Here is a 17076-nt window from a genome sequence, read left to right as displayed (position 1 = left end):
TGGCTCACATTAGCTCAATCACTGAACCTGATTCAATGGGTTATATTGTTGTTTTGCCCGCCATCACCTACAGCGAGATGTTTAAAAGAACACGATTATAAATAATATGCTATTGGTGGCATTAATGCATAAACTGTCTATTATAACAATATATATGTGTATGGCGAGATTAATACGTTCTACAAGGGACATGGGTTCACTACAATATATCCCCACTGAAACAAATAAATTTACCAAGTAGACAGGCCTCTCCAAAATCACCGTTGCTCAATCATGGATAGATGGCACTATTCCGGAAGATAAAACTGTCATGGAAAGACCACTACCACGTAAGTAATGGTCATGTTTCGGTAAACGTGTTCGCGGATTGAAGGTGGGACTGTTTGCATGTGGGTGCGATCAATTTCTCCAATTACGTTCGGAAAGTTTAATTTCATATATATGAATATATGAATTATACGAGTTGAAAAAAATATTTCTGTTCGCTGTCTCTGTCTATGTCTTTGCCTTGCTGCTGCCATATCAACGTTTTCAGACTCAGTGGAAATGCGCTTCCTGGTTAAGACGTGCTTTTATGAGGCGGATAATTAGCCTGCAAATCAGAGATGTGCGCTCGCCGGGCAGTTTAGTAAATAACACGCAGTTCATCATTAGGCGCACTCCTCCCATTAAATAGCGCTTTACGCCTACATTACCACCCACGTTTCCGAACCATCCCACCTGTTTGCAGGTACACACCCTCAAAGCGTTAATATGCGCTGCGCCCCCTTAGTAAATACCGTTTTATGTTTACGACCGCTATTTTACGCCAGAAATGGGCGCAATCCTGTTAGTAAATCAGGCCCTTGGTCTTTGCAGCGATGGTTTCCAGAGGATGAAGGTTGCAATTCAGCTCATTCAGGGCCTTGTTCCAACATGCACTGACTAAACAAATGGCCGCATGGTTAGCAGCACAGCGGTCAGTGAGCGTGTTTGATATATTTCCTATCATTTTTTCAAGAATGTTGTCATAGTCTCCCTCAAAAAAATGACAGTAGACATTTGCGAGGTTGCTGATGGAGTCACAAATATGGATCTGGTAATCCTCAGCAGAGCCTCCTGGAAGTTCATCCACAGCAACAACATAGCAGTTCTCCTTGGTGGTGAAATGTATGCTGTTCAAGTGGATGCCCTCCTGTGTGGTTGCATCAAAACCCAGGGTTGAGTGTGGGTTTGCTAAAAGTGCTTCAGCAGTCTGGAGGTCACTTATTGCCCCCAATTCTCTGGTCATAGCTTCCACAGTAGCCCTTTTTGGCACATCACTTAAAGCAATGGTGAAGTGCAGCCCAAACTTTTGAATTAAATTGTGGATGTTGGCAGTGGGCACTTGATTGGATATAGCGTCAAACACCACCAGTCGCATTTCATTGGAGTATGACCTTGCGTCTGTTTTTGTAAGCTTTTTTTCACTTTCCAAATCCTGGATTTTTTCTTTTAAAAGAAGGTTTTCGACCTGAAGATCACGATTCTCGCGGTTCATTGAATTAATTCTTTCTTCTAAGTCGCAGAGTCTTTGTTCCATATCATCAGCCGAATTTGATTTGACCTCTCGGCTCATGTGTGTAAGGGATTTCTTCAGGTGCATATGACTTCTTGCTTTCACTTTGTATTGTTTTTTCAATTTAGCAATGGTTTCAGCCTCATGTGATTTCAACTGATTTTTCAAGTTGGATATTTGCTTATCTTTTCTTTTCAGTTTCTGATTAAGTATCCTTATTACGCCCTTCTTTTTCAGCTGTGTTTTGAGTGTCGTAATTGCCTTCTACTTGCTTCTCTGCATCTGCTGATGTTTCTGCCTCATGCTTTTCAGAGAATCCTTATATCTGGCACAAGAAGGACAATTGGTTCTAGAAACCTGTCTTGTCTTTAAAGGACTACGTCTCGGAACTTGTTCAGCAGAAAGAGGCTTTGCGCGGGGAACTGTGGTGGAAGTGGAGATTCCACAAAATCTTCGGCTACATACCCCTTCAAACTGACTGAATTCCTGTTCACTAGTTAGCTTTTTGTATTTTGTTAAATTTTTCCCAACAAGCAACTTCACTTTATTTTTTGCCTGTTCTTCAGTCATCTCTGGTATGTATCTTATTATTTCTCTTGCAATTGCAGCTCTGCTGGATTCTGCTGTGATATAAAGAAAAAGAATGTGTCCATTCTGGATCAAATGAGGAGATGGTAGATAACCAAGGTGGCCACGGGGTATTAAAAAGTCTTGAAAAGTCGTAAATCAAAATAAGGCCTTAAAAAGTATTACATTGTCTTAAAGTCAGATTGCATGGGTCTTAAATATTTGTGTGCCATGTCAGTGCGAAAATGTGGGCAATCTGTTCTGCCAGGTCAAATATTTATTTTTTTCCCGGTAGCCTGTGCGCTGCGCTGTCTTTGGTTAGGTCAGAGTGTAGACTACTGCGCAGCTAAAGCGTCTACATACAACTGATTAGATAGCCTACTAGCTGGCTAGCCTTCTCTAGTCCTGTCAGTGCTATTTCCACACGCTACACCACGCCCGCTAGCAATGTATTAATTGTAGGGATGCAAATTATCGATTAATTCATTAATCATTAGTTGATAATCTTATCGATCGACTTTCGATTAATTGATAAGCGGCGTTTTTCACCTGAGTTTCAGTGCTTCAATGGGGCCTTTAAAAATATCAGCTAAATAGTTGGGTTATTATATTACATTACATTATGATAATTATATTCTATTATATTATACCTCCCTCAAGTAATTATGCTTTAAGAAAAGAGAGCAGAAAAGTTTTTTTTATGGTATAACAAAATACATTCTTTAATTAAAAAAAAAAAGAAATAAATTATGGACTGGCTCAGTTCTTGTATTTGAAACAGACAAAAAAAAGAATAGAAGAAATTAAATAGAGAGCCAAACAGAATATTATTGAGCCTTTAGATTATAGAGAAACTGCATCTAGGCTATTAATTAGGAAATCCTCAACAATCCTTAACTGAAACATCCACAACATTTTTCTGCCTCAATTTGTATAAGGACAGCAAAATAGAATGAAACGTTCACAGGGTCCCTGAACACAACATAAAACAGGGCCTCAAACCAGAACAATCAAATAAAGTAGTGAATAGTGATCAATATTACCCTGTCCTATCTGAAATGTGGCAAATGGCTAAACAGCTCATATCACAACTTGACCTAGGCCTAGGTTCTATATCTTTTTGTTCAAGAAAATTAGCATGTTAACGTGCTCAGGGGTAAGGCGTGTGCGCAGCCTATTTACAGTGAGGCCAGCTGCTGAAAAAACACGCTCAGAGGGGACTGATGTGCCTGGCATACACAAATAACGTTTTGCTAGTGTTGCCAGCGTCGGAAACCTCCCTTCATTCACTTTCCACCAACATGTGGGGCTCGACTCAAGAAGTGCAGGAGGGTCCTTTAAGTACATATCCACTTCACTCTCCACGTCACCTTTGCGGGCATCGGAATAGGTTTCACCCAGGAGTAAACTCATAGCAGATGTAGGCTTAGCCCCATGTCGCCGAGGCCCTGCTGTCTGGACAGTGTTACCGTCGTCTCCAGCGGTGGCGGCACCTGTTGCTGTGACGTTGTCGTGTTCAGCTGTAGCCAGTTGAAGCAGTGTGGAATGAGCTGACTTCCTGGTAGCTGTAGGTAGAAATCCCAGGTGTTTGTGACGAGGGTCAAGCATAGTTGCGACCATAGGGGTGGATGAGTCGAGGTCATCAGACTTAATCTGTTGAAAATAGAAAGAATAAGCATACAATTAGGCCTATTAAAAACGATACAATTGAATGACAATTACATTAGGACATGTTTGCATCATTTTTTTTATCATTATTATTTATTGGATATAGGTAGGCCTAGGCCTAGTTTTAATAATTAATGGATGCATACCTTCATGCGCTCGCCCAGCGAATCTCGCACTTTTTCCTTGAAGTCTGCGACTTTGTGGCTGTCCCCGTCTGAAGCGCCGAGGTGATTGTGGATTAGACTGAACGTGATGGGGTACGTGTTTGAGATTGACACCTCCGACTCGGCAGACATCACCGTAGTTCAGGGACGGACTGGCCATCGGGCATACCGGGCGTTTGCCCGCTGGGCTGAGGTGCAATATGGGCCGATGGTCCCGAATTTTAAATTTTTATTTTTTTCCCTATATAATGGTCTGACCGGCTGGCCCACGAAAGTAGTTCATCAGCGGCCCTACTGACACTGGGCTGGCCCAATCACATCCCCTGGGCTGACCCAACACAAACCCCTTTCGATTTGGACCTGCCTACATAATGCATTAGGACGGTAAACAGCGTGGCCCATGGCCTTGACATGCTTGACACGCGCACGCTAGTCTGCGGCCCATTGGCCGTCTTCTTGAGTGACTAGGGGCTCGTCCAATCATATCAGCAAACACCTTCTACCTTTAGCTAAAAGTTTGCCATCAGCTCCCGTGGATGACAGTGCTGGTGGCTACAGCCAGGGAGATACGATACAACGACCTACGGTAAGCTTACTGATCATGAATTAAAACGTCTCTAAAATATGTTTGACTTAGGACCTATGTTCTATGGCCAAGTTCGTTTGCATTGTAAATACAAGACAAGTCTGTAGCTGTTGCTAGCCCTCAGCCTACTGTACTCTGAAACCACCAGCCGTTAGCCTACACTCTATGTTGTGTGTTTGAGTGGTGCGCGGTGCCATGTCAATTGTTCCGAAAGCCCAGTATTCCCAAACCCTGGTATTCCGAAAATATGCCAATTTGTCCAGATACCGAATTATGATAGCCCGTTATACGCTCCAGGTTTCCCGTCCCCCCCGAAGTTCAGGTGCGTAGTTCAAACGTTAATGCCACCTCATCAAGAGCGTTTCCTACAGGAGGAAATAGACTCCCTTCTAGAAAAGGGAGCAATACAGCCTATCCTCTCGGAGACGAGAACAGGGGGTTCTTCAGTCGCTATTTTCATGGAAAATATCGACCGATCTTATACCTCCGTATTCTGAACAAAGCTTTAAAGTGTATGATGTATATTGTATTGCATTTAGATTAATTAAGACCACCAACTTAACACACAAACTCTTGTTGAACTCATAAAGTAGTAGGTTCAGTGACGTGCGGTGAGACAGCTGTCTTCTGGAGCTTGTGCGAGCCCATGAATCAATGTTTCGTTGGAATCATGATGTAACGTTGTTGTAGCGGGAATACAGCAATGCTATTTGTATTTTCTAATTGGCAGGTCATATGTATGATTCTAGACTTCGCTAAGCACTGAAGCGACTGAAACGGACCGGTGAATTTTGATCACATTCAGCGAAGTTAACAGGTAAAACGGGAGAAAAATAGGGCGTCTTTAGGCCGTCCTGCCTAAAAGTAGGATGTCCCGTTTCTTCTTATTTTTTAGTAGACTATAGGGCAGACGTCCTGCTAGCTATAAGCCTGGTTGGTGTAGACATCGAGATTAAAAAGGTGCGTTATCGAATTTAGTGGGCCGGTCTGGTTCAAAATGCCCGGGCCGATTTTTTGTCCCAGTCCGCCCCTGCCGTAGTTGCACACTTCAAGGTTCCCAACACGGGTGCCACATCCTCCATAAGCTGCCAGTAGTCGTCCCTCAACTCCAGCGTCCTCGCATATGCCAGTTTTGTCACGGAACGGTCTGATAGCACGGCGGACACAGCCCATCGCTGTTCGACTAGGCGCGCAAACATGTCGCAGACAGAATTCCACCTGGTCTTACAGGATTGAATGAGGCGATGAGGAGGAAGCGACATTTGCTGTTGCTTTTCTTCCAGGGCTTTGGTTGCAACTGTGCTGTGGTGGAAATGTTTCACCAATCTTCCCGCAGCCACTATTGCTCTGCTTACCCCAGCAGCAGCAAAACCATCATTGACAGCGAGATTTAGTGTGTGTGCGAAACACGCCACTGATTTCCAGCTGACTCGTGTGGGATTGTTCGCTTGGACAATATTTCTAGCATTGTCGTGAACACACGCTGTAACGCGACCGGAAAGTCCCCAAGTCTCCACTATATCATTAAGCTTCTCAGCTAAGTTGTCGGCTGTGTGTCTATCCGACATGTTCGTCGTAACCAGGACTGCAGATTTCAGCTGCCAATTTTCGTCAGTGTAGTGGCAGGTAACTGTAATGTAGCTTTCGGTTGTTAGAGCCGTCCAACAGTCTGTTGTCAAGGCCACAGCTTTAGCAGTAGCAAGCTTTGTTTTTAGCTCACTCTTTTTTTTCCCGAAGCGAGCTTCGAGGCGAGAGGTTATTGATGGTCTCGAAGGGATGTTGTAACCTGGCTCTATGAATGTAATGAGATCCTGAAATCCTGCACTGTCAACTGTGTTGATTGGCATCAAATCTCTCTCAATCATGCTGCATATCTTCTCTGTAATGCCCTCCGCCCTTCTCTCATCACACGCTCGCCTTCCCATTGTAGCAGTGATTTTAGCTTGACCAGGTGAACTGGTGGTGCCATGCAGGACAGCAGCATGCACGGTGTTCAAATGATAATTTAGTTAGCTAGTGGAACTGTTGTATTTTAATACCGCATTACACAGAGAACATTTTACTTATTTGCCTGAATTAATAATGTTGAAGTGGTCCCACACCGCACTTCTTTTCGCCCGCTTCATTTTGCGTTTGAAATTACGTTTTCAACCGGTCTCTCGCGCTAGCGCCCTCTATCGATTAACCGTGATTAATACATTTTGATCGAGCAACCTCTTGATCGACAATTAATCTAAAGTCGATTAATCATTTGCATCCCTAATTAATTGTAGGCCTACCTTACAACGAACTAACAGTTTATGGGAATTAAACGGAGGTAACTTAAACATATTTATCAGTGTGACAGCAAAAAAAAAAAAAAAACGTTTTACATTTGCGTTACGTTCTAATACGTGAACGTTAGCACACCATTCATTCAACTCCATTGGTAGCTAACGTTACCACTTATTAGCCAGCTGTGTTGTAGTCTGCTGTTGCTCTGATTTCGGGAGGTGGTCTACATGTTGCTTTGATCGCTAACTTGCCACTGTACCTCAATCCCTGGAATGCTTTGAGTAGTAAAATACGAACAATGTCCTATGTTTCCATTGTGCACTTTATTTGCAAATGTTATTTTCTTGCTGTCGTTCAAATGATTGGAACTTCTTGTTTTGTTAGGGCTGATTCTCGTAGCCTAGACTTGAGGGGATAACCCCACCCCCCGATTGCGCTACAGCCAGGGCTCCTGTTTATTGGTTTATCATCTAGAAAGGGCTCCAGCCTGTTCGTTTATAGATTTTGGCGCGATTCAGACCCCTCATTACGATATAGCCACTCGACTCTGAAACATGGGTAAGTGTAAATTTAATGATAAATGGCTCGAGAAGGACGAGTATGACGAGTATGACCTATGCGCCTATGAAGCTCGGTGCACTGTGTGTAAAAAAACCTTCAAACTTGGGACAATGGGGATCAGAGCGGTGGAATCCCATGTCCAGAGCCAGAAACACAAAGCTTACTCAAAAGCACGCCTGCAACCTATAATTACTAGCTTCTGCTCCACCGCTAGCAATGATGTAATTGTCAACGCTAGTGTTGCAATAGGAAATCCACAGCCTGTTACAAGCATGTCATCTGACCGCGCAATTTGTGGCTCTACGCCAACACTGCGAGCAGAGGTGATTTGGGTGTTGAGGACCGTGACAAGCCACCATTCCTGCAGGTCCAATGACGGAATTGATGATTTGTTTAAAGCGATGTTCCCAGATTCTGCCCTTGTACAGTCTTTTACATGCGGGTATTGGAGAGAATTAAACTATACTTATCGCTAAATCTGAGTTCGATAATCAGGAGAGTGAGAGTCAAAGTTGAAGAATACTGGTAGCTGGTACTTTTAATGCCACGCACACGAGACAGAAGACGAACAGGAGACAGGACTCCGGAATCCAAGATCTAACTAGACACAGAATACAAACTGTTCTTATACCCATCAGAAATCCCAGAATAGTATGTAATTGTACCTCTACATATGAATTGTCTCTAACACTACCCAAATAGGGAAACAACCCCTTTTAGCCAGAGTCTGAGTGTCTGACTAGGTAGGCTACAGCTGCCATTCTGCTAAATTTACATTTAAGTTACAGTAAGTAAAAAACTCTCTGTCTAGCCGTTAGGCCTAAAATACAGTGAACTCTGAACTCTGCTTTACCATTTAAGGTACACTGGAGCACCCAAGAGCCACACTTATTAATAAAGAAAGAGGAGATGCTTGGTTTAACTTAAACTTGATAATTTCAGGCCTACACGGGAAAAGACAAGACCAGATACGTTGCCAAATTTGGATTGGCGCCGTATATAAAAAAAGAGCTTGTCAATGAAGTTCAAAAATGCGGTGCGTTTGTTGTCATGTTCGATGAGACACTGAACCAGACAACCAAAACCAAACAAATGGACTTGCATGTGCGTTATTGGTTAAATGACCATGTCCAGTCTAGGTTCTACGGATCACAGTTCATGGGCCACGCAACTGCCCAGGACCTACTTCAGCATTTCAAAGTAAGTATGCCATACATTTATTTATTAACTAACCTTTTGTATGTTATTATATAGTTAGTCTTAGCTGTACTGATTGTCAAGTTATTAACAACTATGGATATGATAATATACGTAAATTAGACAAATTAAAATAAAAAGAATTAAAAGAAATAAAAAACAGCCAGCTTTAGTTTTAGAAAGGTAGTAGAGTATGGTGTTAACATGCCAAGTTTAAATAATATATACAATATGGCTATAGGGATGGCTGACTGCTTATTTTGTGAAATAGTATTCATTCTTTTTTTTTTTATCTTATCCAGTCTGACATTAATCTGAAGTAGTGGTGTGTCAGAAATGAATGTGTTGACTGTTGTATGGCTAATGTCTGTAATGTCTTTTTTCAATTTCCAGGAGTGTGTGCAGCTGCTTGACCTGAGACATTTAGTTTCTATCTCAATGGATGGACCAAATGTCAATTGGAAGTTTTTCTCAATGCTCCAACAGGAGCATGCAGATACATTGGAGGTGCCCAGCTGATTGTGGTGGGGAGCTGTGGGCTTCACACACGCCACAATGCCTTTAAAAGTGGCTTTAGTGTCTGGCAGCTGGAGAAAGTGCTCAGGGCATTGCATACACTCTTGCACAATACCCCTGCTAGAAGAGAAGATTTCTGCTCTTTGACCAAGTCATCTGTGTTTCCCCTACCATTCTGTGGGCATCGCTGGATCGAAAACCTACCCGTTGTCGACAGGGCTATCACCATATGGCCAATGATGGTGAAGTATGTGGATGCAGTGACACAGAAAAAGCTTCCAAACCCTAGAACATCCTCCTATGACACTCTTGCAGAGGCACGGAATGACCCTCTCATAAGGGCCAAGCTGCACTTCTTTATCGCTGTCTCTAGGACCTTCACCACATTTCTGACTAAGTATCAGACAGATGAGCCGGTGATTCCATTCATCGGTAAAGATCTGGCTGTTCTCATGAAGGTAATGTATAACATGCATGGAGAAAGTGTATGAAATAAAAAATTAAACTCAACCATCCAACACTTTTTTTTATTTGTATTGTTATTTGTACTGTATTTGTTCTCAGAGCCTACTGAAGAGGTTCATCAAGGCAGAGATCCTTAATGACATCACAGCACTGCAAATGGTCAAACTGGACACAACTGCCAAGGAAGCAAGGGCTGGCCTAAAGGCTGTGGACATTGGATTAGGAGCAGAAGTAGTCCTAAAGGTAAAGGTGTCAAATATCAAACAATGGTTAAGGTACAGGAAATCAAAACTTTATTTTTGCATAAAACCTTAGTCAGTCTCACAGGCCCTCCTCCCCTCTTCCTGTTAGGAACTCCAGAGTAGCCCCATGAGCAGCGTAGGTGAGCTCAGTGTTTTGGCATTTAGAAAGGACTGCATGGACTGTTTGACCAATATTGTCAAGAAAATGCAAGACAAGAGCCCACTGAAGTACACCATTGTGAGGCAGATGGCATGTTTGGACCCAACGAACATGTTCTCAGACCCCGACTTGTGCTAAGAAAGAATGAAAGGAGTTGTTCAGAGGTTTCTGCATGATCACCAGATGTCAGGAGGCGCCTCTGCTGGTACTTACGATTTAGAAGTCAGAATGTAAATTATTTTTTTTTTGAGGTTTGTCTGTCTAAACTTTTTCATTGCATTGATTTAAAAATATATATATATATATATATATTATTTTTTGTTAATCTGTTTTGCATGTGGTGATGTGATTGTCCAACAATTTGGAAATGTCTTGTCTCTGGAGGCAAAACACGAATCATTCTCCTTTTTCCAACCCATGCGTACAAGACTGGATGTTTTCTTGCATGGACTCCTCCATCAATCCTACCCTGAACTCTGGACATTCTGCAGGAAACTTCTGCTTCTCTCCCATGGCCAAGCAACGGTTGAGAGGGGCTTTTCTGTGAATAAGGAGGTAGAGGCTGATAATATGAAGGAGGACACAGTGGTTGCTCAGAGGATGATATGTGACTATGTCTCTGTCTGTGGGGGGGTTCTCAAAGTACCTCTGACTAAGGAGCTTTTGGCAGCTGCAGCTTCAGCTAGGTCTCAGTATCGGCTACACCTGGACCAGGAAAAGAGAAAGCATGCGAGCAATGCTCAAAGAGAAAAGAGAAAAGGTGCAGAAGACCACCTTGAGCAGCTCAAAAAGAAGAAAATTATACTGTTTGAGGTAGCAAACAGCCTGGAACAAGATGGAGACAAGCTAGCAGAACAAGCTGAGGGTAAATCAGGCACACTCATGGCCCAGCTAATCACCAAGTCAAATATACTCCGAAGAAGACACAAAGAAAAACTCACTGAACTCAAAGAGGTTAAGAAAGAGCTGGAAGATAAATCGGCAGAACTCAGGCATATGCCATAATGTCAAATAAGGCATTACCTCTTCCTTACCTTCTTTTCTCATTGTTTCAAGTGTTTATGTTCATTTGTGCACATGCACATTGTTATAAATGGGTAAGTACACTCTTTTGGGAAGGCTTTCTCAAGTGCAAGGTCAGTGTTGTGTTTATTATTATTATTATCTTTTGATTTTGGTTGATTCAAAGGATGTCTGTCACACAAGTTATATTAAGGTATATTTTGCACTTCAAAAGCACTTGAAATTGCCATTTATTTATGTAGTTAGAGTATTTATTAATTTGTTCGAAAGGAACAGTATTTTTTATTTATTTACTTGATTTTATAAGCATTTGTTTATGTGACCTAAATGCTCTGAAAATAATAAATATAATTGAGGACTAATGACATTTTTGTGTTATCTTTTCGCATTACACACATTTAGCCAATGTTCTTAAACTCAACCGGTTATTATCAGACATCAGTGTGTTTACTTGGAAAAATTACTGTATATTTCCACTTTTGATTTGTTTTTCCATCGTAAGTTTGGTCTTAAATTTCATTTAGAAGTGGTATTAAAAAGTCTTAAAAAGTCTTGAATTTCATTTGGTTATACCTGTAGACACCATGATAACTGTACTTGTCCAGGAGGTGCTGTCTGGCTAGACCTGGCTGTGTGTTGGGCCCCTTTCTTCTTTTCATAATTAGCTGTAAAGACATAACATGAAATATTAGTGTAGTGCAGGCGCGGCGCCAGGATTTCAATTTCGGATGGGCCAGAGTAATTTAGGATGGGCCACTATTTGTATCAACGTTTTTCACGAACAAATATAAACAGCAACAACATCCGGAACGTCTAGTTTTTCAGTTCACAAGATCATAATCATGAAACGTGTTCGCACTTTGGTTAAATAATTTATAATTTAACTTAAACTTAAACTATGTAAATCCTGATGGCATGCTTAGGTTTAACGTTACTGACAACACTGTATTCTAAAAATCTGTACTTCTCGTACCAGTGTGATGAGAAGCTCCTGTCCTTGTGCCCAAAAACTGTGATGGGGTACTTCTTTTGTTTCGGCTGTGCAGCCGGTTCGTCTATTGCCGACAGGTCCACTGGAGCCAATGAACCAGCGGAGCTTGACTGGCTTGCTGCTCCTTCTTGCCCGCCAATAGGCCCCTCTTCCCACGCTAATCCCACTACACAGCTTGCCTAGCTGGTGCAGGTGCTGTCGCCGGTCCGGCCGCATCTGGTGACTCTGTTCTTCTAACTCTCTTGATATAGTTAGAAAGCGATGTCTATCGAGCCTTGCTGTAGGCCTATGCTAATAATCTGTATCTGTATAACTGTATGCTAATAATTACGGATGAGCTCCATTGTGGATTTCGATAATGCCGCGCCTGGTGTAGTGAATACAGACATGGTGTAAGGAATTTTAGATTGGTCCTTTATAGAATGGTAGGCTACACAACAGCAGCAACTCACACATTTGAACGTGCTTTAGGCCGAATCTCGATTCTTCTCCTTGCCCCTTTTGCTTAATCTTGTCTTAGTCTTAACCCTAGCACTTGCAAGTGTAAGGGCCAAGGGCTGAGATCTTTCCCCTATGAAATGAGACGCCACTAGGTTTCGGGTACGTCATGCGTGACTGTATGAGCTATGAAACTAGCGATTTAAAAAAAAGTCTAATGAAGAACATGGTTGCAAATATATATGTATACAACTGTGTAGAGCACGAAACAAGACTGTCGTCATTTTTAAATTAATTATAAGCCAAAAATACTTACATGTAGTGTATTTAGCATGATAGCTGGCAAGCTACCATATAAGCCAATGGAGTGGTGGTATACGCGCTAAATGTATCCTAAAACTACCGTTTGAAAGCTTCAGTTAAGACCTAAAATACTATACATCGTTCGAGTAGCACATTTCAGATCAAACCGAGTCATTATAAACATATAAAAAGTTGTGTTGATAGCTTTATTCATGTAAAATATTCCTCGCTTCAAGCAGCCATGTTTTTTTGAAAATTCCCGAGCTGGTTTCGCGGTGTGCTCTGGGATAGCCCTTGGAGTTAAGGTAGCCCTCCGATCATCTCAAAAACGAGGGCCATACACCCCTTAACCTTACCCCTTAATCTTGATCAAGTTGGGTATTGAGACGCCACTAGCTCTCACATGAACGCGCAATTTCAAGGGTAAGGGGTAAGGGGAAGTATTGAGATTGGGCCTTAGTCTCCTCAGCTTAAAATAGTAAACAAAATTAGCTTAGATCTACCTACTGTCATATCAAGTCTTCTTTATTATCTTATTAATTTAGACAGATACAGGCAGTCACAGTAATGTAGGCTAATTCGAAATGATGTAAACTGTTACTATTATATGTGATACGTATTAGTATTATATAGCATCAGTAATCATTTCAAGGAAAACAGGGTGAGAATGAGTTAAATCGCGACAATGTTTCTTTTTTTTGTTAAGTTACACGAACGACGCCTGCTGCAGTGCATCTGACAGGACGTTCGCTAATCTACTCATCACAATCTGACTAACAATTTTCCGCAATTTAGTTTAATACTTTCTCGACCATGGATTTCAATGAAATTTCGTTAGTACCAAGATAAGAAGTATATATTCAAGTCCACCTACCTTTCATCAGTGTCCAAGGCTTTAGATGAAGTCCGCTGACCGGTTGAAAGCCACTCAAATTTTCAGAGAGTTGCGGTGAACTGAAAATACCTCAGGGTTGAAAGCTCGAAATGTCTAACGATTACAGTGGTTGTACTCGATGTAAATACTGACGTATTCAGGACAAACACACTCTCACCAGGCGGCGAGGAGTGAATTTTGTATATATTGACAGTATTAATGCAGAGTGGATCATGTTATTGAGACAACAACGGCTTGCGGCGAACATTCTATGTCAACATACCTAGATATATGGTACCAATTTATGTTTTTTTTTTTTTTTTTTTTTTATTAACTTTTTCTACTTATTATAAACAAGCCGGCATTTAACCCTCTACAGCACACATTATTATGCAGTCATGGAAAAAAATGTTGCAGTGTTTTTTCATATATAAAATGGTCTCAAATTAACTTATTCATTATTTTTTTTATTTGGGGGGGGGGGGGGGGGGGTACTTTTGGGTGCGTTGCCATATGGCAACATTGTGCGACAATGGAACTGCTTGATGTGTTTTCTCCCAAAATGACATGAAATTCATAGATGATAACAGACCTTTTCAGTCTTTTTTAAATTAAATTGTTTTTATTAGTTAAAATGTTTTCAAGAGCTTTGTGTACAAAATAGTAAATTCATTTTCAAAGTATTCAACAACATTTAAAAAGCATCTGACGCAAACTGATAAGAACTGTTCAAGTGAAACTACTCAATGTGAAACGCCTTGAAGCAGTTGTTCTCTCCGTTAAAGCAGAGGTGCACCTTGCACTTAGAGCAAACCACTCTGACTATGCCCTTGCAGCCAGGATTCTTGCACCTTCCTTTTGGTGCACCCATCTCTGGCCAGTGATCAAAGTGGTCAAGACGGATGCTGCTTGGTGGAAGGGGGGCAGGCTGCAAGCTGCAGCAAGCTGAGTTGTGTCTTATGTGGAATTCTCATGGCATCAGAGTCCCTGCGGTAAAGTAACCATGCCTGCACCACAGTCAGATCAAAGAAGTGGAACACAATGCGGTGATACCACTTCTTTGATCTGATTTTCGTGCGGTACAGGGCAATGAGTGAATCCAAGAGATCAACACCGCCCATGCACTTATTGTACACAGCGACAATGTTGGGACGGACAACTGTCACCATCTGTTTGGCTTTCTTGTCCCACCTCTGCACTGTGGAGGTGGGGTTTGCTGCCGCAAAAGTGCTCAGGAGGGTCACTGGACGGTTGTCAAACCATTTGACAGCTTTCAGTGTGACGCCGTCGTGTTTTGCCTCCATCTCTTCGAAAGTTCCCCGACCTTTTGCCTTCATTGCTTTATCTTCTGTGAAGACACATCCGGCAAGCCTATTACTTCTCACAGTTCCCACACTGTGGATTTTTAATTTCTCTAGGCTGACTTGAAGGTCAACCCCACAAAACCAATTGTCGTAAAAGAGCTTGTGTGACATGTTTGCAGTGATGACTGAGGCCAGTCTTAGCACAACATTGCCACTTGCTCCGATATCAGGCATTCCCTCAGCAGCAGGGACAGCACCAGTATAAAATTCAAAATTGTGGACAATGCCATGCTGATCTGCCAAAACAAAGATCTTGTACCCCCACTTCTTGGGCTTTTTGGGGTTGTAGGTTTTCAGCCCACTTCTACCCTTAAAAGGGACAATTTGTTCATCCACACAGAGCATTTCATTGACTGGTATGTCCTGGAAGCTCTTCAGGAGTGAGTTCATCAAAGGCCTCACCTTGAACAGTTTATCATATCCAGGTTGGCCCTCAGCAACTTGCTCATTGTTGTCTGAGAAGTGCAGGAATCGTTTAATTGACTCCCAGCGGGACAGGGACATGACATCTGCAACTTTGTTAACTCGGGTATCTAAGCCCCAGTACATGCGGGTGTATGGTAAGCCAACAGCAGACATGTACAGGCATATGCCAAAGAACTGCTGTATCTCCTCTGTTGAGGCATTAAGTGGTTTGCTTGGATCTTGCTGTACTGCGTACAGATTCGTTTGCTTTGCCACATCCTCAAAAACTTCTCTCCTGAGAAGGCCTTCAAAGTATTGGATTGGCTCACGGACCATTGTTGGATTTGGTACGGCACCTTTCCATTTGGGCACTGGCAGGATGGTTCGCCTCTTTTTCCAATTTAGATTGCGGGCCTTTCCCACCTCAGGAGGTGCAGGTGCCGCCTCCTGAACTTCAACTTCATCTGAAATATAAGAAAAAATAGTTACTGTTTCTACCAAGTTTAGGGTGATTCATATGTGTGTGTGTGCCTGTGCATGTGTGTGTGTGTGTGTGTGTGTGTGTGTGTGTGTGTGTGTGTGTGTGTGTGTGTGTGTGTGTGTGTGTGTGTGTGTGTGTGTGTGTGTGTGTGTGTGCATGGGGACTGTGTATATGGTCACTTTTTGTTCAACATGCCGATTATGGAATGACAAAAACCTCAAATTCTTGATCTACTTTACACCTTTCCCAACATCAGCTAAACACTGGGCAAAAGACGACATGTAACCTGAATGTTGAAAATACCGGAATAGATACATACCTGTCTCTTCCTGCTCTGCATCAACTAGGCCTAATTCTGCCTGCCTCTCATACTCCTCATCACTGATACCTATCTCATCCTCACTGTCATGAGATGGTATAGCCACCTGTACTCTCATCTCAGCCTTGCCATAAAATAATGACGGCTTCATTTTCTAAACAAATTAAGCGTATAAATATATATTACTTTTATACTTTACTTTTACTTTATTTTATAAATATATATAAATATATGAGTAAAATACAACCATCCAACTATATCAGTGCATCCATACATTGTCATTCATACAAAGCTACTCTGCATTAGCAGGGGCAAATATTGTTCCATTACCGCACAATGTTGCCATATGGCAACATACCTATTTTAATGAATAAAAAGGTAATAGTTGTATCAAAACAATGTGACAATGATTTAAAAAAGACCAGAACTTACCCCAAATGCTTGATGGAATTTAAAATTCTGAAGAAGTATGACAAAATTATGAAAATCTTCACAGATTGACGAGCACTTCTTCAGCAACCAGAGCGCTCGGAAGTGTGTGAACAAAATGGCAGTGCAAGGGTGTGTAGTGTCATGTGATGTCATCAAAGCATATCATTGGTTACCACCAGTTTCTACCATGAGTTTAAGACCAATCAGAGCTCATGTTTATTTTCAAATTTTAAGAAATGGCCCAAGAAAGGGAATGTTGCCATATGGCAACACCATGCAGTAGAGGGTTAAAACTTACCTGATGGTCTGTGGTGTGTCTAATATTATTTTGCTTTCAAAACTGTTTAGCTACTACTGCTCCCTACGAACCTAGAGACTAGTCCTAACTTACTCAATACCTAACTATATCTTGTAATAAGTGTTACACAGGTCTTGCTCGCGTTTTGTACTGTCTATCAGATACCTTTTCTGTGTCTTTGGCAACCAGATTTAAGGTGTGAGCCATGCAC

At 41.9% G+C, this 17076-nt stretch overlaps 1 protein-coding gene across 1 annotated transcript; it reads right to left on the bottom strand.

The window, feature by feature from the left end:
* Positions 1-14459: 14459 nt before the first annotated feature.
* On the bottom strand, positions 14460-16286 carry LOC308370724 (piggyBac transposable element-derived protein 3-like; the record flags this gene model as incomplete). The annotated part of the gene is made up of 2 exons (XM_080845429.1): positions 14460-15799; positions 16136-16286. The coding sequence occupies 2 exons, from the start codon at positions 16284-16286 to the stop codon at positions 14460-14462; spliced, it is 1491 nt and encodes a 496-aa protein (XP_080701555.1).
* Between the last annotated feature and the right edge of the window lie 790 nt (positions 16287-17076).

The sequence above is a fragment of the Sprattus sprattus genome (genome assembly GCF_963457725.1).
Source record: "Sprattus sprattus genome assembly, chromosome: 1".
In the NCBI taxonomy this organism is placed as follows: domain Eukaryota; kingdom Metazoa; phylum Chordata; class Actinopteri; order Clupeiformes; family Clupeidae; genus Sprattus; species Sprattus sprattus.
This window is presented reverse-complemented; position numbering and strand designations above follow the sequence as displayed.